Raw genomic sequence first — 26,649 nt, forward strand, 5'->3', positions numbered from 1 at the left:
CTTCTCTACTCCAGGCTTCAGATGACCTTGGGCAGTAGTGGGTGTTGCAGGTGCCAACAGTGAACATTCTATGCTGATTTAAGGAACCAATGCCAAGTCTTCCTGCAAACACTAAGCAACTGGGCATGAAAGAGTTGCAATAATATGAAAGGAAGCGCAAGTGAAACAGAAGCAAATGATATGTGAAGCCATCCCTCAGCCAGAGAAATGAATTCAACCTTTGATGACGACTTCATGCCTCTGACTATTTCCTCCTTCTTGAGTCAGCCTTCATGTGATGAAACTGGTTTGCACCTCTTTGCAAGAGCCAACCATGCATGTCTCTTCCGAAGCTCTGTTGGTTGTATCGATGCCATGAAATCCGTGTCTTGATGAGAGTGTTTAAACCATGGAGATCAGCTAAAGCTACAAATAAGGGCTTTGTCTCACTGGAGAACCAGCTGTTAAGGATTTCCCAGAGTATCTCTGGCCTCCATCCATCCCCCGTTTCAGACCCTTTGCTCAACTGTCTAGGTCATTTTTATTTCCTTGTGTCAAAGGTACCACAAAGATCTTAACCAACTCTTGTTAACTCTCCGCCTACACTGGGCATCTTCAGAGTTCCCCCCAGGTGCATATATCAATAATAAGCCCTGAACTGGAAACAGCCTACATTATTCCTAATCATATCCACGTCATCAGCCCTACCAGCACCAACATCTTTGTCCAGCCAGTCCACAAATCCCTTCAGTGTTTCCACATTAATCCACTCCACTCAATCTCTGTGCCTATCAGAACGTCCTTTCTGTGGACTGCCGTTTGGGCTTTAGGAGACCACGAAATTGAGTTACATCTTTCTTGGTTCCCCTTTTCCCTTCCATCAAGGGCTTTTCTATTTCAAGGTGTCAGTTCTTGTTGACCTCCATTTTAAACAGAGAAAACTCATCTGAGGGAGGAGAAGACTAGAGAAGCCTGAGGTGGCCAGGCATAAGTTTCTCTTTCATGTTCATATAACTCTTTTCAATGTACAGGAAGCAGCATGATGTTATTATGCCCGTGGATAATACCTGTGCACGCTTCGTGCTTGCTGTCCGACTCTGCGACCTTTTGGACTGTAGCCCGCCCAGCTCCTCCGTCTGTGGGATTTTTAGGCGGAATACTGGAGTGGGTCACTGCTTCCTCCTGCAGAGGCTCTTCCCGACTCAGGGGCCGATCTGTGTCTCCTGCATTGGCAGGCGCCGCTTTACCCGTGCGCCACCTGGGAAGCCCCATAAGGATGAGAGCTGCTACTTATTATGCCTACCTGAGCCGACTGTTCAACACGACAAAGCAAAGGAGGGATGTCCTCCCACCTTACAGATGATGGAATGGAATCTCCGAAGGTGAAGGAGCTTTCCTGGGGTCACACAGCTGTTGAGAGGCGATGTTGGACCGACCGAGTCCCTGGGCAGGGCTGCTCCAAAGCTGCGTTCTTTCTGCTGTAACATCCTGTCTTGCCAAAGCCCTCGGGCCCCACTGTCCCTGGTTTTCGGAACAATCTTGCCTCGAGTCCATTAGAAATTAAAGATTCATTCTGATTTTTTATGTTCTAACCATTTCATATAGCTAACTCCAACTTTCAACCCTAAGTTTACCCAATCCAGTTCTTGTGTGTGTGTGTGTGTGTGTGTGTGTGTGCTTAGCATATTTTTCCATTTCTTTTTCTTTGGAATGTGATTTTAAAACACAATTCTTAAGTCTAAAATTGATTTAGTTTGGCAAATGTACTCATGTGACTACCACCTAAACTAAGATATGTGGAATTTCTGCACCTGAACACTGTAAAACCAGATTTGGGAATAAAGTGATTTGTAGGACGTTGTAGTTAAATAGTAATAAATAAGGGACTCAAACTTGGCAACGTTTGTCCAGCACTGCCCAGATGAGCGGGACTCTAAACTCTAATGGTGTGAAGTGTCAAAGACATGGGATGGGAGTTCTGCCGAAAACTTCCCAGTGACCTGGATAAACCTTTGTCTCTTCATCTTCCTCTGATCTGATGTTGTGTTTCCTAAGAACAACAAATTATCTAATATTTCTCTTCTGCAGACTAAATAGTGTGAGGAACTGGAGAAGATCTTAGATGGGAAACAGTGGCATATCAGTTGCTGGCAAAAGGGTTTCCTACCTTAAGATGGTATATTACTATTTTGGTAGAAACAAAGCGAAACGTCACAACAGCTTCTCATGGCAAAATCCCACGCCCCAACATTCCTTTGCCATCTTTGCCAGAGATTCACCGAAGAAAATGTACAGACGCCCAGCCACACGGCCAGTGATGACTCTTCCTCCTCTGGAGTTTGTTCATTCACTCCCTCCCACATCCATCCATCCGCTCACCTGACGTCTATCGCCAAGTCAGTGTGGACAGCTCGGTGGAATCCAGGGGCACAGACCCGGGCAAGGTGAAGACAGGGGCAACGCTCTGCCCCGGGGAAGCGCGTCCAGGGAAGGGAGGCATGCAGGCGCACATCAATGCCACAGTGCGGGCAGAGCCGCGGGAAAGCGTCTTTAGGTCGACATGGGTGGAGAAAGATGCAGGCCTTGCATCTTCCTTGGGGAAAGGGTAGTGGACGAAGACTCTTTTTAGAGTTTTATTCCATAAGATGACCTTTCCCAGTATGGGCAGACCTGTTAATTGTACCTTGATTCTGCTTCCTTAAATAGAGATAAAGAGGAAATAGAAGGCAACAAAGAAAAAATCAGTACTTTGGCTTTAAGAATAAGTTCTAATAAGAACTTAATCATCAGCTCCCTTGTTGCGTATTTAATCATAGTATAGCACTCTTTTCTCAATGCTCGGTTCTGCTGATGAAACGGGTCATGGCTCTAACTTCTGGAAGATCCTTCATCTTTGCCCGTCCTCAGAAGGCAGGCTTATGTCACATGGCAAGAAGGGTCCTGGGGATTCTCTCATTAGCCCCTTAAGGAGCTTCATAGACCACTAAGATATCTCCCTCTAAGACCCTGTATTACCTAGAGCAGGGCTGGAAATGGAGACGAGCATGTTCACGTTATCCTCTCGTGTTTAGAATGCACTTACATGGATAGTTGGACAAATTGTCATCATGTAAGAATTCTAGTATCTTTTCCTTGTTGGCTAGAATTTATGCTAAAGGGCTAGTCCGTTGGATATGCAATGAGGGTTCACAGTGATATGAAACTATCATTTTACTTTTGTGCTTTACCCCAGCGTTATAAAGAGAGTCCTCGTCTTTCATCACTAAAATGTTCCGAAAGAAAGGTCCTATTTGTCTGTTATCCAAATAGCTATTGATGCGCCTCTCAGGTCATATGCTTAATCATGGTGTGTAATCCTTCCCTCCTCCTCTCTGTGCGTCCCCCTCCCCGCTTCCCCACGCTCCACCCTAACTCTCTGCATTCACCATCCACCCATCCACTTAACAGGTATGTGTCGGGTACCTCCCGTAAACCACACACTAGCCCCTGGAGGAGCCGGGGCCAGCTCACTGGGGCGCCCGCCTTCGGGAGGAGCCTTGCAGCCCCGTGGAAGCACCTGTCCAGCAGTTACTACAGATGCATCACCACCAAGGAGAGTGGCTGAGGAAGCACGCGGGAGGGGTCTCTGCAGAGGCATGAGATGCTATGGAAGAAGTGACTTGAGCTTGGAGGTCACTTGTGTGATATTTGTCAGAAACAGGAGCGACTTGAGTGAGAAAGGTGTATGTATTTTGTAAGATAGTTATACAAACCTAAGACGCATGTGTAGATTCAGCCTTGTTTAAAGGTGGCTATCTCCAGAAAGACAGGTATCATATGATGTTGCTTATATATGGAATCTAAAAAAAGGGGGGAGGTACAAATGAATTTACTTATAAAACAGAAGTAGAGTGATGGATGTAGAAAACACACCTAGAGTTACCGGGGAGTGGTGGGGAGGGGTGAATTGGGAGATTGGGACTGACATATACATACCGCTGTATATAAAAGAGATAACTGATAATAACCTGCTATATAGCACAGGGGATTCTACTCGATGCTCTGTGATGGCTTATATGGGAAAAGAATCTAAAAAAGAATGGGTATATGTGCACGTTTAACTGATTCCCTTTGCTGTACCTGAAACTGATACCTTGTGGATCAACTATTCTCCGATAGAAATTTAAATGAAACAAAATGCTGAACTTTTGAGTTCAAGAAAAGGGCAGGGGATGGCTCTCTCACCTCGTCTTGGTATTCCCCAAGACCCGTGATCTCTGTGAGACCCCCAGCTGGTTATATTTGCCACCAAAGTCCACGCCAATCCAGGCTTATACAGAAGTCGCTGGGGTGTGCCTGTGTGTGTGCTGGGAAGTGTTTGTACAATCTCTTTAGCCACATTTCATGAACAACAGCAAAAAAGACTGGATTTGAAAAGCCTGATGGCTTTTTTTTTATGTCTGATGGCTGCATTAAATGTGGTCACTGAGCCCAGAGCTTGAGTCAAGCATCGGATTAGTGAAGGTTTACATGAATAGAACCACATCTGGCTGCGTTCTTTACCCACAGCCACAAGTCCTTTCAAGTACTCTGGTTCAACTCCAAACAATTTTTCTGGTAAATATTATTTGAACTACGTGTTTTTATTTCATGGATCTCCAATACTTTATCCTGCCTTCCAACTCGTTATAGCCTTTTGTTCCACCTTTGGCTCCATTTAATATATTTTCTTTCAAATTCCACCTTTTCTAACTTACTTGTCTTGACCTTACTATTTATTTATTTGTTATGCTTCATCCAATCATGGACTTTCCAGAGTGGTTTAATAAGACTTTCTCTGTCCTCTTGCAAGATTTCCTCTGAGATTTGCATCATACCGCAAATCTGGTAGATCTGTTGTGAATGATCAGAAATAGAGATAAAGGAGAATATCAGTGAATCCATGTTACTCCTGGCCAATTATGGGTCACACCCTTACTTCTGCGAAAACACAAACTCGTCTCTAGAAAGGGTGCTGAGCATGCCTCAATACAGGGGCCAAAGTCACGATTTGGGTTCTAACACAGGAAGCCTGTCACACATCCACAACAGACAGGAAATCATTTAGCTGAGAAAGTTCAGTGCTCTTTGTCACTCTAGTAATTAAAGATGTTTGATTATCAGGAAAACACTACATAAAGGCAGAAGGAAAACAAGCTACGTTGTCAATTCTCAGAGTCAAAAGCCTTAACTTCTATTCTTCACAATCACATCTTCACAAAGCGTTAGTGGAAAATAAAGGTTGAAGGAGGACAGCTCTTTGATCTGGAGACTTAGACACCGCTGTTATCCCTTCTAGAAACCGTTACCGTCAGCCCACGCCTGCTCTTAGTCAGCCCCTGAGTACCCTGGGGTCCCACAGCATGACTCCTTCCTCCTTCCCTGGGCCACTGTCTCCCCCCCTTCACCAAGCTGCCGGATCACACTCTCTTCTTCAGGAGAATGGTCACAAGACCCTCCCCAAGAACAGAACGTGACCGTGACGCCTCTGATTGTCACTCTATGGAATTTCCTCCAATTAACTGAGGGCGTAATAAGAGCTACTACTGCTGAAGGAAGAGACTTATCCAAGTTGCCCTGGGGCGAAAAATGGAATTATTTGAGAGGTGCACATGAGGAGAAGCCGTGGAACAGCCAAAGCCTGCCCTGGAAGGACGAGCCTCTCTTTCCATCCGGCATAGAGCAGCTGCTCTCTTTCTGCCTCTGCCTCATCCATTGTGCCACGGGCACCCACAGGACTGGAGTTTATGTGACCTCCCACTCCCAGGGCCCATCACCTAACGAAAAGTTCTTCTCCATTTCTTAGTTTATGTTTTCAAGAACAAACATGATTCTTTCAGTTCATCTTTTCAAGCCAGGCGATACCAGTCATAGGTCTCAGAAAATCCTACTCAAAGGGCACTGTAATCAAATCAGTCATGTCCAAGGGTGAGTGAACCCTGAATATTTCATATGGAAAAAGAATTTCCCCAGAGAGGAAGATGACTTGGCAGCTACCTTGAAATACGTCCAAGTCCCCTGTGTTTCTATCAAGATTGAGGCCTTGCTTGTATTTCTAGGAAAGTAAGACAGTGAAAACTCATACATGCATGTGTGTGTGCGTGTGTATATGTGTGTGTGTGCATTTATATATGTGTGTGTGTGTATGTGTGTGCATGTATATGTGTGTGTATATGTGTGCGTGTGCATATATATTATATATATAGTTACTGTGTTGTTCAGTTGCTAATTCGTGCCCCATTCTTTGCAACCTCGTGGACTGGAGCATGACAGGGTCCCTTGTCCTTCACCATCTTCTGGAGCTTGCTCAAATTAATGTCCATCACGTCGGTGATGTCATCCAACCATCTCATCCTCTGCTGTCTCCTTCTCCTCCTGCCCTCAATCTTTCCCAGCAACAGAATCTTTTCCAATAGGTCAGATCTTCCCATCAGGTGGCCAAGTATTGGAGCTTCAGCATCAAGATCAGTCCTTCCAACAAACATTCAGGGTTGATCTCCTTTAGGACTGACTGGTTTGATCTCCTTGCTGTCCAAGGGACTCTCAAGCGTCTTCTGCAGCAGTACCGATCTGCAAGCCTCGATTCTCCAGCGCTTGGCCTTCTGTGTGTGTGTGTGAGTGTGTGTGCGCGTGTGTAGCTGGCTCACATACGTAACATTTAGGAAGTGGCTGCCTTTATTTCTCAGAAATAAATGCAATAACCAGCTTATCTTTTGAAAATACTGCTGTGATTAGAAAGACACTCATTTTTGAAATTTACAGAAGAAACAACATTCCCGGCCACTGCAGATATGTACGACTTCATCTCTTTGAGGCCACCATAGGCAGGACCGTCTCCCAATACGCTTCAGTGCTTGAGTTCAGTGCTTCAAAAACAAGGCCGCCCATAATGTGAGAGATGTTACTTATGAAATTTGCAGGCCGAAGAGAAGTAAACAATTTAAAAACTCGGGCTGGTGAGCCAGAAATGTAGAAGTATGCTAAAACTGGCGCATGAACATAAACATCATGACGCTCAAAGTGTCATTGCTCCCATTTTTCCTATGAATTGTACATGCACTATACATTACATATATATAATGTATATACACAGTTACCTACATATGATATGTATATGTATAATACTACAGACTCCCATCTAGCCAACACACTGACTCCATCATTTGAAGGCTAATTTGGGTCAACTGTCAAACAGTCAGCTCTTCAGTTTTCATTCTTGTGTTCAATGTTCAGCTCCCATGACAGCTGAACAAGCTGTCTTACCCCGAAACTGGTTGAATTAGTGATTCCAGACGAGACAAGGCCAGCCATGCAAAACACCCCTTTTTTCCTTTGTCCCATCTGCTGTGCTTCCCTGGATGACGTACAGACAGGAACCCTGAGCAAGGAGAAGCGGGCGTATGTCGGAGCTTCAGGGCCTTTCTGCATACGCTTCTCGAAGTCGCGTTATATGAGTGCCTTGTTTCCACAGAGCGCGTGGGGTGGCTGTTGGCACCTGGAGAGTCAGCAGCCACGGCGCCTCCCTTTCCTGATGAGCCCTCTGCGGGAGGTCCCTGCATCCTTGCGGCAGGTTCCTGACGGCCCCCACGTCGCCGACTCACTCACTCTGGACCACTTTCCACCTCTCAGCCCTGGCCTCGTGCTTCATTATTTTCATTTTTTTTCCCCGGACTTTTCCCCATGCTGTTAACTATGCCTAGGACACTTGCTCTCTGTTCGTATCGAATTTGAAATTATCCACACTCTTTCAGACGCCACGTGCTCACGAGTCTTCTCTAACTGCCCCGCCTGCCCGCTTTCCCTCCCTGTCTGCCCATCAGAGGTTCAGAGGGTATTATTGTTGACAATTTCTTTAGACTCTCCACATATATTTATGCCTCACATTTTTTTTAAGTAAAATATTTTTGTTGTTGTTTTTTACCTCCAGAAAGAGTGATCTGGTTATTTAACTGATGCAATGTTATTTTCAATGATATGTGATGTGTATTTTAGCAACTGAAGGACGTGATAAATTACTCAATTTAAAAGGATTTCCCCTCAAATTTTTATACTTCAAAATGATGTAAGTTCCTTAAAGCTATTTCTTCATGCTCCAATGAATTAGGGTCTCTCCTCTAGATTTTTCTTTTAATTGAAGGTGAAGAGACAGCATGCCACTACGTAGAAACCCCTGTGAGACTTTCAATGTCTTTTCAAAGTAATGGCACCTTCTAGAAAAGATAAAATGCTGAGTGATTACCTCTGTTGAAAAGAAGGAGGAGAGCTTCGTGATCGAGCACCTCTTGGCAGGCCTGACAGCTCTGAGCCATCACTGTTACTCAGACAGAGCACGGGGACCAGGGCATTCATTTAAATTCTGGGCTTTCCTTTCTTCACACTGATTCCCAAATCAACAAGTCTCTGGAGAAAAGGTGAGTCTTCTTTCTCAATGATCTGGCAATTTCAAAGACTTCTTGGGGGTCAGCCTGCTTTCTTCCTTGTGAAATTAGTCTTGTTTGACCTTAGGTACTTGGGACTTAGCTAAACCACCACGTATGTACTGAGTGCCTCCTCCTCGACAATGTCAGGCGATGGGTTATCCAGGAAACAGAGACGATGGTCCGCAGGCAGGGCGTTTCTCCAGGAACTCTCTGCGTCTGTAATGTGCAAGGGAGAAGAGGAAAGGGACAGGGGAGAAAAGCAAGTCGAGCGGGGATGCAAGTCCAGAGGCAGCGTTGGACCCTCTGGCGCTGAAATGGCCCAACATGATCAGGTTGTTCCAAGTTGGTCTGAGGTGGCCAGACCTTTTATTTCCACTTTGATCACTGATGTGGTCCAACACACAGGGCAGAAAAACCTTAGCAATGCAGGTCCTAGCAGCTGAGACAATATCTGAAGGGCCTTCTGTCTGCAGCACTCCTAGCAGCTGAGTAAGAGCTCATCATAGGGAGATCTGTGAGCTGCGTTCACAGGCAGGCATTGCAACAACACCCCGTGATAATAATTAAATAAATGAGACACATTAATCCTTCCAAGCAAGGTTCCACACTTGAGACAGGGAGGCACACCCAGGAACTTTATAAAGGGATAAATACTGTTTCTTGAGGCATAAGAAACGTAGTCACTAATCATGACCGTAGCAATCATCCTGGAGAACGCGCGCCCTTGCTGGTCAGCCCCTGACTTAGGGATGAAGCGGTGCAGTGTTTCTGGATTGCGTGGCTCCTCTGTCCACGGGATTATCCTCGCAGGAACACTTGGGTGGGTTCGCACTTCCTACTTCAGGGCATCTTCCCAACCCAGGGATGGAACTCAAGTCTCCTGCGTCTTCTGCATGGGCAGGTGGGTTCTTTAGCACTGCCCCTCCTGGGAGGCCCCCATCGTGAGTTGCATGGAAGACGCTGGTCACAGACGCAGGTGTGTGAAGGCTTGACCCAGGCTGACGAGCCCACTTCCAAGGTGGCTCACTCCCCGGCCTGGCACGCAGGTGATGGGTGCTGGCTGTGCACCTCTTCACGGGCTCACAGAGTGTCCCCAAAGCATGGCAGCACCCCTTCCCCAGAGGACGAGACCCCACAGAGGGGAACCAGAGCTGCTTCGTCTGTGCCGACCTCATCCGGCTTCCACGCGGGAAGGAGCCACGTGACTTGTACTTCTGCATCAGAGCCCCCACAGAGGAAAACCACTGCTGACTTCCTTTTCCATCCTCCACGCCTAGCCCACAAGACTGAGCTGACATTCGTACGGTCAGAATGTGATGACGTTTTACAAAATCATCCCAATTTCTTCTTCTTCTTCTTTTTGGCTATGCCATGAGGCATGTGGGATCTTAGTTCCCCCAGCAGGGATCAAACAAGCCCCTGTCCGCTGCCTTGGGAATGTGGAGTCTGCCAGTGACGTTCCCTAGTTTCCTTTTAGTAAATTAACCGTGGTCAGCATGGGGCAATAATGCAAAGCAATGCATCCAAGTAAAATTATACTTAGAATCTATACATTTTAAACTGATCTCTCAAAATTATGACTCACAGAGAGAGCGATACTATCATTGAATATCCACTTGCTTCATTCCATCAATTAAGTCCAACTTTCATCCTCTTACCAGTGTTCAGTGAAAATGTCTAGATTTCTTCTGCTTTTATATTCTATATTTCATTAGTACAGTTCATGATAATGCATTAAGCATGCCTGTTCATGAAAAGAATAGGAAGAAAAACATGACCTTTTATTTCAAATATATATTCTGTGTACAGACTTTTAAGCAGTTTCTCAGCTGGGGACAGAATAGATATTTATGTTTTCTGTGACTTTATGATCTCAAACAGGAAACGTGAGGGTCACTTCCATATCAGAGTAGCAGCAATAGCGTCTGTCTGCATAAGAACTCCCTACCACGAAGGTGAGTCTTCGTTTACCTTTTGAAAATGCTTTTCCGAGAGGCTGTGGGCAGCCCTTGCCAACACAGAGCAGGCCGGCTGATCAGATAGCAGCAAAAGTAATGAAAAGCATCATGGAAGTGACAGCAAGATTAATTAAGTTCCTCCAGCCGTATTCACGTGTGGCTCTGCAGCGCTCCTCTGGGTACTGCCGCAGTTAAATGGTATTCATGGTGACAAACACTGCAGATTTCCAGAACTGACACTCCTGAGTCAAGGGTAAAAATCACATTCGGTCATTTTGTCCACCAAAAAAGATCAGAGATGAGCCCTTAGGATTGTTACTACGTTTGAGCCAAGCCAAGATGGGAATGGAGACATAATTAAAAGAATGTTGAAACTGTAATATTTTGTTTTCCATTTACACATTCCCTTTATGTGTTTTAGACATTTTGACAGAGGGAGCCAAACAAATTTCCATCCACAGTATCTGACTGGAGGCACAGAATTAAGCACACTTAGAAACACTTTCAATTACTCTGTGAATTCTTGCAACGTTGGGGCGCAGTGCACTATCTCTCTGCCAGCTCTATATAGTTATTATCATGCTGTATATAAAAATGGAATGCCCGTGACCTAAAGCATCCAAATTTACTCAAGCTGTACTCAATTTATCTTGAAAGATCTTTTTTTTGGGAAAGCAAAAGATGAAATTCAATATGATGTTGTTTTCTTCTTCCATTTGGTTTGCAAGCACATTTGTTGTGGGGCTGGTTGGGGAAAGGGCTGATGCTTAAATTGTTGCCCAGGAGCCATAAATGAATTTTATTTTAAGAAAAATTGGAAACCTCTGGAGTGTATAAGATCTTTCAACCTGCTATACAAGATGTATTAACTCATGTTAGGGTGTCACCAAACATCTTGGGAGGCACGTTATTACATTTCTGTCCTTGGAAGCACTTTGAGTTTCCTTCACGTATTCATTCAGGAAACGCTTCTTGCATCATGATTCAAATTAAACGCAAAAGCTTTCCTCTGGGACGTGAGATCACATCCAACAAGGACTCTGTTTCCTTCTTTGGCTTCACTTTGCGTGAACACATTTCACGAGGCTTCCTCTTGAACACTTCTTTGTTCTCTGTCTCCCAGACACACCATTCACAGTTCCACTCTCGCATTATATCCTCTGCCAACTGTTTTTGCATTTCATCCATCCCGGCCACTAATAAAGACTGAGTTTAAGTGACTCCTCTTCTCCTCAGCTTTCCAGATTTGCCTTGAAACTATTACAATTTCCTCTTTTATCAAACCTTACGTGTGTGTCCTAAAGTTTTCTTACCATTTACATAGTATTGCCTTTGTTTTTACTTTTTTTTTTTTTAATGAAAGCATCATCATCTTAAATAAGACACCAAGGGCCTGGAGGAGCAGAGCAGTAGCTTAAATAGTTCAGGGTCCTGTCATATAGAATCATCACTTATGTTTTTATCAGAAATGATAACAGTTATAATAATTTAACCTCCTATGAGTAAGCACCAAACTAGGGGATGTCCAATGATTTTTGAAGAAAATATTTAGATAAATATAAAAAATGTGGATATATATAAACCTTATGGAAAAGTAGATAAAAATATGAACATGTCCTTGGAGGGCTTTAGAAGGGGGGAAAGAGAAAATACAAAGAAAGAGAGATGTGGCAGGGAGCTAGCCTGAGCGCCTTCAGAGAGGGAGCCTGTGATGCTCCTGCTATGAGGGAGTCAGGGCCCTGGATCCCTCAGGGGGATGCGCTGAGAAACGCCACCTGGACGAGCAGTGGGGTTTTGATCACTTCCTCCAGTCCCTCTCTGCCTAAACTCTGTGTCCTCGACTCTGGGAATCCTGGGCTCCCGATGCTCCTGACCTGCTCCCCCACAGCTCTGGTCCTCTTGCCTCCTGGCTCCCGAGTCTCTGGGTGCTGCTGGCCTTCCCTCCGTCTCTGGGACTCACTCTCCCTTCTGAGGTGGCTCGTGGGGTCGCCTCCTTGTCTGGGTAGTTCTGATACTCACCTCCAGTCTCAGCAAAGGCTGCAGCTTCCCAAGTCGCGGGTGTTAATGGCATGCTCCAGTTACTAACCCAAACTGCCAAATCCTTGGCATGCATTTCTGCTGTATTCTGAGATATGTTAAAACGCTGAAGGAATTAATATTTATCTATTTTTCCATGACTCCCAAATACCTTCATTCTACTTTAGGAACACTGATAACTGGGCCAGTTACTGAAATGCGTGCATGCTGTGTGCTTAGTTGCTCAGATATGTCTGACCCTCTGCGACCCTACGGACTGTAACCCACCAGGCTCCTCTGTCCATGGGATCTCCCAGGCAAGAATACTGGAGTGGGGTTCCATGCCCTCCTCCAGGGAGTCTTCCCAACCCAGGGATCGAAACTTCATCTCCTGTGTCTCCTGCATTGCCAGTGGATTCTTTACCTGTTGAGCCATAAATACACTGTAATAAAGTTACACAAACAGTGTTTGGAAATATCTTAGGGAAACATGAGTCAGAAATAAGCCCAGGGAAGACTTCTTAGAAAACAAAATATCTTAGCTGTTCTGGATGATGAATGCAACTATCTTGACACTTAAAGGGGAATAGCAAAGGACATTCCTAGTAGAATACAACCATATTCTCAGCTTCCCAGGTGGCGCTAGTGGTAAAGAATCTTCCTGCCAATGCAGGAGACATAAGAGCTGCAGTTTCTATCCCTAGGTCGGGAAGATCCCCTGGCGGAGGGCATGGCAACCCACGCCAGTATTCTCGTCTGGAGAATCCCAGGGACAGAGGAGCCTGGTGGGCTACTGTCCACAGGGTCTCAAAGAGCTGGACATGACTGAAGCGACTTAGCATGCACACGTGTATTCTCAGTAGAATCAGGATGGGGCATCATATGGAAGACTTTTGAGATATTCATTCATTCACATAAGTGATAAATTAATAAAATGAATATTTATTGCGTGCCTCCTATTGTTGAGACCCTTTTGAGGCACTGGTGCAGCGTGAGCATGGTGGGTGTACCCTGCCCGCGTGTCATTCTATTGGAAGTAAAGCGGCAATAAGCTGTAACCGTGAATGAATGGGATGAAGGATGCTGTGAGTCTTCCCCTGCGTGAGACAAAGGCAGAAGAGGTTCCAAATCCTACCAGATAGACGAGGCTATGGACATCCCAAGACTGCAAGCCCTGGACACTCTGCGTTTTCATCAGTTGTACCTCGGCACCTAGAACAGCGTTTGGCACATGAGTACCCAGGAACTGTTTTTTTGAATGAGTAAATATACCTAGGTCATAGTCACCTCCAAGGTTAAGGATTCTAAGAAGGTTCTTAATGCCAGTTAGTAAACCTTATTTTTTTAAAAAAGCCCTGTTAACTGATCACACATAGAATGGATTTATTAGATGTCTTGGAAGTTAGGAAAATTCAGCTACTTAGAATTTTAGAATATTTTAGTATTTATAGAATTTTAAAATATAAAGAATTTAAAGAATTTATTCTTATCACAATATCAATACTTCTTTTACTATAGGGTATTAATTTTCCATAGTAAGGTCCCTAAGCATTTAGTTTCAATGGACGCATCAAGTCGAAATCAAGGAGTAAAAATGATTTATGAGTTTGTAGTTGTATCTATACAATCTAAAAAAAATCTGATCACTACACTACATGGATCCATTGAACTAGTCATTTGTTCATAAATTACTTATTTCTTCATTTTTCAAATTGTTTTGATATTGGGTGGTGGTATGCTAGACAGAGGCAAACTCAAGCTTAAAATAAATACCCTTCCATCAAATGTCATTTATATGTCAACAAATATCCATTCAACAGATTATTGTGCTTTTAAGAAATATTCCATCATCTGATATCCACACATAGGCCTCTTGCATGTATAATTCTCCAGGGTTCATTGTTGACCCTATTCTGCGTTTCCATCTATATTCCCTTGAAGGTTTCACCTGGACTCATGGATTAATCATCATTTATAAGATTATGACTTTTTAATTGGAAAATACAACTTTATTTTTTTATTGCTTTTATCTCCTCTCTTTTTTTAAAAAATTGAAGTATAGTTGATTTACAATGTGTTAGTTTCAGGTGCATAGCAAAATGATTCAGTTATACATACATATATACATAGCTGAATCATATATGTATGATTATATATATATATATATTCATTTTCAGATTCTTTCCTGTTACAGGTTATCACAAAATATTGATTATAGTTCCCTGTGCTATACAGTAGATCTTTGTTGGTTCTCTATTTTATATATAGTAGTGTGTATACATTAATCCCATACTCCTAACTTGGAAACCAGAGGTTTTTGTTTCTATGTTTGTGAGTCTATTTCTGTTTTGTAAATAAGTTCATTATAAATGTTGAAAAGCGTGTGGAGAAGAAGGCACCCTCCTACACTGCTGGTGGGAATGTGAAGGGCTGAGCCACTATGGAGGTCCCTTCAAAAGCTAAAAATAGAGCTACCATATGATCCGGCAGTCCCACTCCTGGGCACACGTCCAGAGAAAATCATAATCTGAAAAGACACACGCCCCCGGCGTTCACCGCAGCACCACGTGCAGTAGCCGGGCGCGGAAGCAACCTCGGTGTCTGCGGGCGGGAGCGGCGGGGATGCGGTGGACACGCCTGATGGAACATTACCCACTGAAACGAGTGAAGCCACGCCGTCTCTAGCGGCATGAATGGGCCTAGAGATAATCACACTAAATGAAGGAATCCAGACAGAAAAAGACAAAGATCACATGACATCACTCATATGTGGAATGTAAACAATGATACAAATGACGAATTTAAATTTAAATATGAAGTTCAGGCATCACCCCTGAACTCCAGAGTCACATAAGCCAAACTCCCAGGGAGGGAACATTTTCACTTGAATACATAAGAGGGCACAAATTAAATATGCCCCACATTGCCTACCTTCTAACCCCACCCAGACATGTTTCTCCACAGTCTTCTTATCAGTTAGTAGAAATTTTATCTTCCAATTGCTCAGTCCCCAAACGTCAAATAATTTATTGCTTCTTCTTTTTTTTATTTTCCATCATTTTCCCAACTCATCAAGAAATCCTATTGACCCACTTTGTCATACGTATAGACTCGAATCACTTTTTACCATCTCCACTGCTTCGTCCAGTCCAGATCACCATTTCTTTCTATATTATTACAAAGTCTTCCTACATTTTCCTTTGCTCCCTTTTATCTATGCTCCATACAGTAGCTATAGTGAACCTGTTAAGCCATGTCAAATTATGTTGCTCCAAAGGCACTCTACGTAAGTCAGAGTAAGTCTAGATCCCTGTGATGCGGCCTACCCGTGTTCTGCTGAATTGGGTTCCATGTGAGCTGTCTGGCTTCAGTTATCAGCATCCTCCTCATACCTCCTTCTGCACGAGCAGGTCTTTCTGCTCCTTCTTGCAGCCCGCAGGCGTGTGCCCATGGCCCTGTGTGCTTTCTTCAGTGTTCTTTATCTATCGTCTAGTGAAACCTACGGCATGAAGCAGACCTTCAAAAGATACTGACTTTATTCAATAAATACGGAATGAATGCACAGATAAATAATCAATTCATTCATTAAATGCTGATCTGTACTAGGTCTTGGAGATTAAGATAAAGAAGGTCACCCCCTTTCATGTAGGAGATGGAGAAGGGGAAATTCCCACACTGTTTAGTGCTAATGCAGGAATTGGATAACAGGCTGCATGAAGAAGTATCAGCACCTCATCCAGTCTTGAGGTCATGGAAGGCTCTCAGCAGAAACAGTCGTTATCAGAGACACATAGTTTGAATAAGAGCTGTTAGGGAAAGAGAGGAGGAAAGAGGAGTAAAGTCTTCAGAGGACCTCTAGACGGGGTGGGCCGGAGAGAAACCTGTGGGGGGGAAGCGTTCGTGATGGAGGCGTTACCGGGGCTAGTTGTGGAAGGGCCTCGTGCCCGGGGAGGTGAAGTAGACGGCGAGCCGTCTGGACCAGGGGGTGACTGGATCACGTCCATTTAGAAAGATACTGATGCATCTATTATGGAGAGTGGGTTGGACACGGGCAAGCCTGGCATAGGGAACGCTGGATAGAAGTTTCTTGCTGGGATACAAGTGAGAGATGAAAGCGGACAAAGCGAAGGCCCCGGGGCAGGCGGTGGGAGGCTCGGCCAGCCCTGCAGTCAGCGCGGGGTGGCCGCGCGCTCAGCTGTGGGACCCTGGCAAGCTCACAGGCTGGGGGCTGCAGGACCACCTGGCGTCTGCGCCGCCGAGTGGAAGAACAGCTGCTGCCAAGTATGGGCGCATACGTGCTCCGCGCCTCAGCCGTGTCCGCCTCTGCAGCCCCACGGACTGTGGCCGCCAGGCCCCTCTGTCCATCGGACTCTCCGGGCAGCAACACTGGAGCGGGTGGCCATGCCCTCCCCCGGGGATCCTCCCCGCCCAGGGCTCGGATCCGCGTCTCCTGCGGCTCCAGCGCTGCAGGCGGATTCTTTACCACCGAGCCACTGCGAAGCCCCGCTGCTAGGCGCGGACACACTCGGTTTGTGTGGATGCTTCGCACCAGACGCCACCCGTCCCAGAGAAATGACTGTAGGCACACGGAAAGGTACGATGGCTTACACACGATACGGGTGCACTCGGGTGTGTGCACTCCTTCATTCCCGGATGTTTCCCGAGAAGCAAGAAGTGGGCGCACCCTTGGGAGGACGGTGGAGACAGCAGTGAACAGGGACCTAACGCCCCCCTGTAGGTCTCTCTCCAGCGAAGAGGGATCAAAATGAACAGATGCCGCGGTGCTGGCCGGATGCTGAGAAGTGCCTCGGAGACTCAGAGGGGAACAAGGCGGGGAGGAAGAGCCGGGATGGCCGGAGGCTGTCTGAACAGACAGAGAGCAGGGAGACCGCACACAAACCCGGAATGAGACTTGGAGGAGACGGGCGGGCCGGGCGGGCAGCTCTCTGCACATCTGAGCAGAGAGAAGATCCACGTCTCCCCAGGTCTGCACTCCGGTGTGCGCCCGTCTCAGGGCGTCTTTGGTCTTACCGGCGAGCGGCGTATTTCTACCTGGCGAGCAGCGACCTAGCTCCTGCTAGGATCTCTTGGCTCCTCGGAAGCTCCGAGAGACGGAAGGCCGCGGCTGTGAGTGCGGACTCCCTGCGAGCCGCGGGCCGGCTCCCTGTCGGCTGGGAGGCTCACGACCCCACGTCCAGCCAGCCTCAGCTGGGCCTTTATTTAGATGTCATTTTGTTTCCAAATAAAAACAGTCTCATTCTTTCTCTATAATCTATACACGCAAAGTCACTTCAAAAAGAAACGCTAATAAGTGTACAATGAAAATAAAAATCACTTGTTTTCCATCTACAAATAAGCCACTCTGAGGTCTTGACATTCCAGATAGCCCTGGAATGCAGGTGGGTGGGGCGTGCATGTTTAAATAAAGCACACACCTCCTGTTTTCGGTTTGAACAGAATTCCACGGTGTGAATGTAGCATTCAGTTGCTCCCGGATGCCATACTCCTTGGAGGCTACACGCGGCTCTCTCCGACCCTGCAGAGGCTGGAATGTTCTCGTACCAAATACTTGCTGCCTCTCTCTTCACAGCACGACGACAGATGCACACACTTCTGAAACAGGCAGCGACGTAATGTGATTGCAGAAAGAATTTATGTGGGTCATTTTAAATGGGAAATTTAGAGTTTATATATTTGAATAAAGTGCTCTGCTAGGGGCTCGAACATAAATTCAGCATACAAATAGCAAGACAACTGTTCTGGGCAGACATTTACTGATGTCACTGAAAAAGTTGCCTAGATGTCTCTGAGTCTCAGGTAATCGTGATTATAACAGACACCTTTTGAGATCTCAGCTTGTTAGTAAGAAAGATGACATAAGTGAAAAGACCTTGTGACTGCAGAATGCCATGCAAATTCAGGAGTGTTGTTAATGATTTAAAACAGCGCTTTGCTGTCTTAAATCTCCTGCTTTAAAGGCAACTCTCAACTCTCACCTTCTACCTACAGAAATTTAAAGGACCAAGAACGCGAACGTTACCCCTGGGCGCCCCCTGGCGCGCGTGGGCCGTCAGCACAGCCGCCGAGCTTCATGCAGAAGCTCGACCACAGATGGTTCTCCTGCCTAAGGGAAAGGCCATTAATTGTACTTTTGGATGCCTTCCATCTGTCCAAAAGGAAAAACACTTATGTCTTCTTCAGGAATTTCTTGTAACATTCTTTTTAGTTTTAAATTAAAAATAGGAGAAAGAAAAAGTAAATATTCTTTACTATTGACATTGTCTTCTTCCAAATTGCTTTAAATGAAGAATACTTCTGAAAGAGCACCAGATTTGTGCTGAGACTCACTCTAAAGTCTCTGATTTATGTATTACAACCTATTTGCATTCACCAAATCCATTGTCAGATTGCAGAGCAAGCTCTTAGGAGCTTCAGCACCGCCGCCCCCCCCCCCCCCAATTCCAAGATGCATTAAATCCACCGACCATACAGAAGTATGCAAGGAAAGACCGTGGAGAATTTTAATACCACAGTGCAGAAACATCCGCTGCCGTGGCTTATCCAAAGGCCTGTAACACATGGCAAGGGCCCCAGGCTACCGCCCTTCTTTCTTTATCTCCAGTTTTGTTTTTCGTTTTTTTCTTTCTCTTTGCGTTTTCTTTTTTACATTCGTTTCCATTATGGCTTATCAATAGTATCTTCGATTCTTAGCTTAATGGATTTTTGTGAAAATGATTACGTTTAAATGGTCCAGTAGGTAAGCTGGGTCTCAAAGAGATGAGCGCTTATGAAGCTGAACTTGCTCTACGGGTTTATTTTCTATGCAGAGCGTTTAAGTATTAATCAGTGCACTGTTCAGGGATTTCTTTCAAACATTTTTTTTTTTTTAATGTAAGATAAGGACTGCAATTCATTAGACCATCGGAGGAGCCAGAGGCTTTGCTAAGCTTTGCCTCTCTCGACTGTTCCTCTCAGGTTTAAGGGGAGTGCGTGTGCGCGTGTGTTACACTGGTGACCCGAGTTAAATTATGCACAACCTTCGTTATTGTTCAGGCTGAAATGTCTGTCCCCTTTAGGGGTGAGGGGCCATTTCAGGCTCAGTGCCCTCCTGGTACCTGCTCAGGGAGACACGGCAAATGTGATCTGAAATTGCCAGGTGACTTTTATCACCAGTTATTTTGCTGTACATTTCTCTATCAACCCAGCTCAGCAAATACTCGAGAAATAAAGGTAACTCCTCTCCCGCTGCCGAGGTCTGTGACCTGATCACCGCTCCGTGGAGACCTCTATTGCCCTAGCCGTGGCCCCCGGAGTCTTTAGGGTGAACGTCACCGCCCACCGCCAGCCCCGAAGCCCCCGGCGCGGGGTGCAGGCGCGGGGCACGGGCCTCCCCGGCGTTCAGCTCGGGAGGGGCGGCTGGCTGCGGCGAGGACGCTGCCTTTCCCGCGGGAGGGCGGGGCGCGCGGGGGTTGAATTTCGCGAGAGGGGCCGACCTCGCCCCCCGGACCCCCGGCTCCGGTGGGGGTCCCCCGCGCGCGCCTCCGCGGACGCGGGCCCGCCCTCGCGCTCAGCCAGCCCCCCGCGCGCCCCCGGGGCTGCAGGCCGGTCCGGGCGGCGCGGGCGCGGGCCGGGGGCGGGGTGGGGGCGGCCGCCCGCCGCGCTCCGGGCCCTGATGTCACAGGCGCGGCGGGGACACCGCGAGGCGGAGCCGGCGGGCGGCGGGGATGGGCGGCGCGGGCGCTCGCTCCGGCCGCCGGGGACCGCGGGCCGCGGGGGAGGCGGCGGCCTGAGCGCCCAGGCCCCGCGCGCCGCCGGGGCTCCGGCCGGGCGCCGGGAGACGCAGCATGTATCTCGGTGAGTGCGCGCTCCCAGGGCGCCCTTCTGGGGGGCCCCGGCGCGGGAAGCCCCGGGATCCGTCCCGGTGAACCCCCCCACCCCACGCCGCGGGCACCGGGGAACCCGCGTGGCCCCCAGCGCCTTTCTGCCGCGCGCGGGGCCGGGCGCAAGGCGTGGGGGAGTCGAAGTTGGACGAGAGGAGAGCCGGGCGTGGGGGGCCCCAACTTCACGCGCCGCGTGTGCGCGGGGCGGACACCTCAGAGGGGAGGGCGGGGGCGGCGTGGGAAAGTCCGGGGCGAACTCGCTGGGGTGCCCGGCGAAGTTGGTCCTGCAGATGCTCTGGGAGCCGGCCGTGCCCGCGGCTCAGAGGCGTGTCGGCGTGCCCCCGGCTCCGAGGAGGACGGGAGCACAGCCCGGGTGCGCGCTGCCCGAGCCGCTCAGAACAGCCTTTCTCCCCGTTCCCGGTTTTCCATCGAGCCCCGGCGCCTGGCACGGAATGCACAGTGTTTCAAGCCTCTGGAGGGCTCGGAGCCCTTAAATGTGTGTGCAGCTGAGTTGCGTGCGGCGCTGGAAACCTCGCGTAGGTCTCCCGGAGCCGCCTGCCTTTCGGAGAGCATGTTCAGGCTGACTTAGAGCTCGGCTCGCCGGGGAGCGATGTCAGCGGGCTGGGAGCCGAGCGCTCGCACCGGAACGCGGCGCCTGGCGGCCGGGGGGACGGCGGAGCCCTGTCCTGAACTGCACGCCCGGGGTTAGACGGACGCCCGGCCCTTCCCCAGGCGCTATGCTGTCCTTCTGTAAGTGCCATCCCGCGGAGCGCCGAAGGGCGTCTGTGCGATGCCAACAGATCTGCGAGAGCCGCTGAGAGGCCGGGAGGGATATTCCGAGGCGCTGATGCTCCGGGTGATTGGTTGACTTGCTTGAAATAATAAAGCTAGGGTCATTTTTCAGTTAAAGAGGTATTTGGATTAACTTGCGTTGGGGCAGTGTTAGCTTCTTGGGTGTTTATTTTCGGTGTCTACTTATATTGTTTGCTTGAGCCTTTGAAACGTTTGTGAAAGTATGCAAAAGCTGACCGCTCATTTAATTGTCTTGATCACAGTTTTGATTTCCCTATAATTTGTGTCATGTTAAAAAGACGGCTTAAAAATAACTAATGATGATTTGAAGGAAAGGCTCATTGCATAGCCAGATTTAAGCAGAATCCGGTGTTAATGCTCCAGGCTGGGATATTGATGGAGGTGGTAAGCGTCTTTATTGGCAGTTCATAAAATAGCAAGTGTTTACCGTGAATATGTTTTTAATACCTGCAAAAGCTTGTAAAGACAACCTGCCTTTTGAATAAAATAGCATTTTATCACCGGTAATGGTATTTGAGAGATGGAAAGGAAGATTATAATATTAAAGTTTTCAGCATCTTGCAGTAATGCCTGAGGTGATGGTGGTAAGGATGTAGCGTTAACCGGAGCAGTAGTGTGGTCTTAAAGTAGTGGTCCAAAGGCCATGTGCTGTATTGGATTTTCCTGTGTCTCTTGGAGAAGTATTCACTGGGCTAGCACGTATTGTTAACTGCATGATCGTCCAGCCGTCTTGTAAATCAGGGTGATTCACAGGGCAATTAGTTTCACTGTGCAATGCAAGTTTTTAATAGCTCACCCTGAAATGTGATGTCCTGCTTGAGATAAAATTGTATTCTTTTAAAGGAAAGGCTAAGGTTGTTCTCTGTGTCATGAGCACGGTTTGGGCTTACCACAATCTCGGCAGGAGATATGTTTTTTCTATTCTCAGAGAAAATCCTGTGTATTTAGGAACGCTGTTTCTTTCAGGTTCTGCTGTGCACCCCCTCTCTCAGGCTGTTTGGCACCCGGAACTTGGGGAGCACAGCCGTCTGTCCTGACGTGTGGCCCGTTATCTCGGGCCAGGATTGGCATGCAAGCCAGGCGTGCTGAGGCTCAGTGGCGTGCTAACGGCGGCCTCCCCAGAGGGTGAATGTGTGCCTGCGGGCGCACACGTGCATTCCTGTGTCTGCAGCTGCTCCAGGGCGTCTTTTTCAAAACACTGCTTTCACTCTGCCGTTTGGCTGCCCGTGACTGTCTTCCCCACAGTTCAGCTCTCAGGTGTTTCTCAGGTCGGGGCGGACGGGGACAAAGGGAACGCAGGGCTGCGTTCTCGGGCCTTGCTGGGATTTGTGGGAGTGGGGTCACGGTGTCAGAAGCCTTCTCTCATGCCCCCAGCAGGGAGTGACGAGAGCAGGGCGCTGCTGAAACACCCAGGGAACTGACATGCAGGCAGGATAGTTACTTCCCGTGCAACCCTCTGATTCGTCAGTGGCGCTCCCCTGCCGCCGCCTCCCAGGTGCGCCCGGGCCGAAGCCTGGGCGCTGGCCCGCCCTCTGCCCCGCGAGACCCCCTTGTCCCCGGCCCTGCCTTCCTCAGCCGGTCAGCTGTGTGTGTGCATGTTGGTGGAAGGAGTGCTATTCCCAGTCCTCCACAGCAGCCCATGCTTGGCGTGTGCCTCAGACTCAGGAGACTAATGGAGTCTTTTAATGACTTAAGCCTCGCTCTTATCTCCTACTGAAATTTTAGCGCTGTTTTCAATAATTGCGTGTTTGCACTTACCGCGCTGTGATTTAAGAGTTTGCTGTCAGTCGCCGTGGATACTTTTGTTCCTTATTCTATCGATCTTGCATTCATTACTTGGAGTTAAAAATCAAGTTCACCCGCAAGAAAGGAGGGAGGAAAAATCCCAGTGAGTAGGCGGGTTGGGATTTACTGTAAAAGCAGGAGAAAAATCAGGAAGACTTCTGAAGTTACCCTCCTCACCCCCAGGAGTGTTTGACATACTTAAAAGTGACGTGCGCCAAGGATGAAGAGCCATTGATATCTGATCCGGAAATACGGAATTCCCTGGTGGTCCAGAGGTCAGGCACTTTGCCTGCCAAGGACACGGGTTCGATCCCCGGTCAGGGAACTAAGATCCCACGAGCTGTGTGGACAGATGACAAATGTTAGAACTGAAATCCTCAGTTTGCAAATGAGACCTAGCGACAGTGAATTAATTTAAAATAATAATAATAATAATAACGGATCCAGAAGTAAAAGCCAGCAGCTGAGAGGCTCCCCCAGAGGAGGGCAGAGGCCGGGGCTTTGTGGGTTCCGCAGGCCCGCCCTGTGCCACCAGGTCACGGTGAGGTCTGGGCGGCGCATCTGCAGGAGGCCGAGGCCTTCGTGCCTGAGGCTCCCGGTCTGACTCATCATCGCCGCTTTCCATCTGCCCTGCGCATCTCCGTGGCCGCAGTGACGAGGGGCCGCCCGGCCCTGCCAGCCTCACAAGTGTCCCCAGTTGGCCAGAGAGCTGCCGTGTCCCAAGGCTTTGCCGTCCGCAGAGAAAGCGGGAGACTTCTGACGTCGAGGAGACCCCGTGTGGCCGGAGGCCAACCAGACGGAGACCCGGGAGGTCACCGCCAGGCGGGACCCGGGGCTTGCTCCCTGCGGCCCCTGCTGTCACAAACAGAGGGGAGGCACCTTCCACAAGTGAGCAGAACTCAGGCCAACGGTAGAGCTCACTCTGGATGCTGGTACTGATGACACAGTCGTTAAGCCCAGAGAAAAAGGGCGGGCAAAATCTAGACAGTGCCAACCAGCCATTCAAGTTCAGCAGAGGTGTTAATGTGGATCAGCTGTCTCCCTTTAAATGCCTTAGAAAAGTCAGAAAAAGACCTGCGTGGTGTGCCTATCACTGATGGAGGAAGCTTTTGATATAACAGCTAGGAAAAAAAAATCTCCAGGAAAATTCTAGACCAGCAGCCTGTTCCCCTGCCTATGACAGACAGGTTTGTACACTGTCATAGGAAGGACTCCGTGTTTCCCCTGGGATGTTTAGAACATTCTCTAGTCAGCATTTATACTTTTGGTTGCAGTTGGGCCATCAAGTTTCACCTCCAAAGCAGTATGTTAGAAAAACAGTTAAGCGGCAAGGTTAGGAGGAAGGAAATGAGCAGAAAACAGCAGGCAGCGGAGAAAAGCATGCTTCTTTTGGTGTACGTTTTCAGTGGCAACATTTAACTCATCCTAATTAGTCTGCACTGGGCGACCGGTTATGGGGATTAGGTCCACCTGAGGCGCTCAAACACACTGGATAGGTTTCTATTTTCCTAGGCTTCCAGGGGAGAGGATAATTCAGGAGGGAGTTCTGAGTCCAGGTTACCCTTTGTAAAGTTTGAAGTCATTCCCGCTGTGTGTTATTACAAATGCTTCTAAATGACATGCAGTTAATTACTGCATAACGGGGGGAGAGCCCAGGTGCGGACTGACTCACCTGAGAGCTGAGTGACTTCTCTCCCAGAGTCTGTGACTGTCTCATTCCCAGGAACCAAACTTCAAGTATAATCAGCATGTCAGTAACACGGATTCTTTATGAGGACCCTTACATTTTGAGCTAAGGTTTTCGCTGTCTTTTAGGACCTTCATAGTGGCTGTAATTATATGGAGATGAGATGGGTTTATTTAAGGGATGTGTTCCAAATTCATGAGATAATGACAACTCGCAAAGTCACCCTTTGGTGGGTGGCATGATTGTTCCAAGAAACAAATGAAAAATTTAAATTAGTGGTTTCTGACTTCCATTGCAGAGTATTTGGTCACAGCTGCTTTTGACTGAAACCTCCCATGATACCACCAGAAGAGATGGCTAGTGTGTGTGTGTGGGGGTGGTGGTGGTGAGTGTGGATATGTGCGTGTGGGGGTGTGTGTGTGACTGTGTGTGCGTGTGGGGGTGTGTGTGTGACTGTGTGTGTTTCTGTGTGTGCATGCGGGGTGTGTGTGTAACACTGGATCATCAAATAGTGCCTTGTTATGTAAATACCCCGACATTTATTTCTCACTCACATCTCTTGTGGATTCCTAAATCTTTTCACATCCTTTGCAAGGCAAAACTTTAAGAATTGATTTAATAAGATGGATATGAAACTATATTTTGAGAACAGCTGGCTTTCAAATTTATCAACCATTATATAGCTTAGAGGTTTTTAAAGTCAAGTCGTAAGGATAATTTTTGCAGCCTGTCCTGCTTAAGAGAGAGTGATGGTTGTATAAGCAGAAAACTATTTCGACTTTGACCTTGAGAAGGAGCTGTTTCGATTTGTGCGACACTATGAGAAACATGTTGAAAAACAACGAAGGTCACGGTCACTGCCCTTTCTCTGAGTGCGTCTCTCTTTAAAGAAGTCATTACATATCATTTCCCACAAAGATTAGTTTTGCAACAGAATTTCACACATGATTGGTGGCATTAAGAGAAAATACAGCGTAAGAGGTGACTGGAAATATCAAAGCTTAAAGTGGTTGAGATCACGTTTGAACAAAATTGCTAGGGTTGAAAATAGGAAGACGCTTTGCTCTGTTGCAGCATCAAAATCCTTATAAAGCAGCTGGAAGTCGGCCTCCTTTGAATGTGAACCCCAGGCTTGCACAGCCTTTAAAACTGAAGGCTTTTCCGTGAAACCCTCTGGATTCTGACACCTGGAATGCACATGAACCTGCATCAGAGTGCTGAATGGCAGGCACTGAGCCTCTTCTTTTTCACCTTTAAGTTTCTCTTTCTGTTCTGCCCACTTGCAATAATCCCGTTTCTGTAAGTTGGGAGGAAGGAGGAAAGTTACCTGGCCAAGGTCACAGAGGAACCTGCAGCAGCAGTCTGGGCTCAAGCGATGCCATCCACCCCGAGCACCAGGGTGCCAGAGGGAGGTGCGGACCGCGGCCAGGGTCAGGCCTTGGGATTGCAAGATGGACCAGGCGCTGGAGATCAGAGAGGGAGGGAGTCCACTTCTTCAGCAGATCCAGAAGTCTGATGTTCCCTAGCAGAGCTGATGTCTGTGTGTTGACAAGAGAAATGCACCCCTTTGCTTCTGAAATGGTAGCTGCTTTTCTTCAATATGTCAAAGCCAGGACTTGTCCTTAGAAATTAGATCTTTAAATAAAGGTGTGGAATTCCACAGCCTCTTTTCTTTTTGCTTGCTTCTTTCTTCATGGGACTCTGCAGTGTAAAAAGGAGAGGGACAGAGCTGCAGAAGATTGAGGCTAATGTTTGACTGTGTTGGAAGAACGTGTGGAACCTTCAGAGAGATGATAGAATTGTTCCGTCGTCAGTCTGCTGGGTCACAACGTCGGCTCTCAGCTGCACCTGTCTCCCAGGTGCTTCCCCAGATGTTGGCATCCTCTGGCCTTTGGGCTGGGATAGGCAAGGAACCTCCTTATGCATAGGTAACCAGAGGTGCCTGGGGGGGGCCACCAGTTTTTGAAAATTGCCATTTGTTAAGGCTGGGCAAAATGGAGATAATCTGCCTGCTGTTTGCAAGGCTTTCATAAAATTGTTCCTCACACTTAAAACCTTCTACTTACTCGTGCTTTTTGCTGATGAAGGAACCC

The 26,649-nt window shown here is 47.6% G+C and overlaps 1 protein-coding gene across 3 annotated transcripts in view; it reads left to right on the top strand.

Annotated features, from left to right (window-relative positions):
• ZNF385D (zinc finger protein 385D) overlaps positions 1 to 26,649 on the top strand; it is a 940,966-nt gene that overhangs the window by 570,605 nt on the left and 343,712 nt on the right. The window contains exon 1 of one of the 3 annotated variants that reach the window (XM_065947375.1): positions 20,120 to 20,245. The exons of 1 other annotated variant lie outside the window; for it this stretch is intronic. In XM_065947375.1, coding sequence (XP_065803447.1) covers positions 20,236 to 20,245 — 10 coding nt within the window. In that variant the 5' untranslated portion in view covers positions 20,120 to 20,235. Of the gene's footprint in view, positions 1 to 20,119; positions 20,246 to 20,547; positions 21,022 to 26,649 lie in introns of those variants that run through there. One more of the 3 variants, XM_065947374.1, reaches the window with a different exon arrangement.

Source organism: Muntiacus reevesi, chromosome 10 (assembly GCF_963930625.1).
Source record: "Muntiacus reevesi chromosome 10, mMunRee1.1, whole genome shotgun sequence".
NCBI classification, from domain to species: domain Eukaryota; kingdom Metazoa; phylum Chordata; class Mammalia; order Artiodactyla; family Cervidae; genus Muntiacus; species Muntiacus reevesi.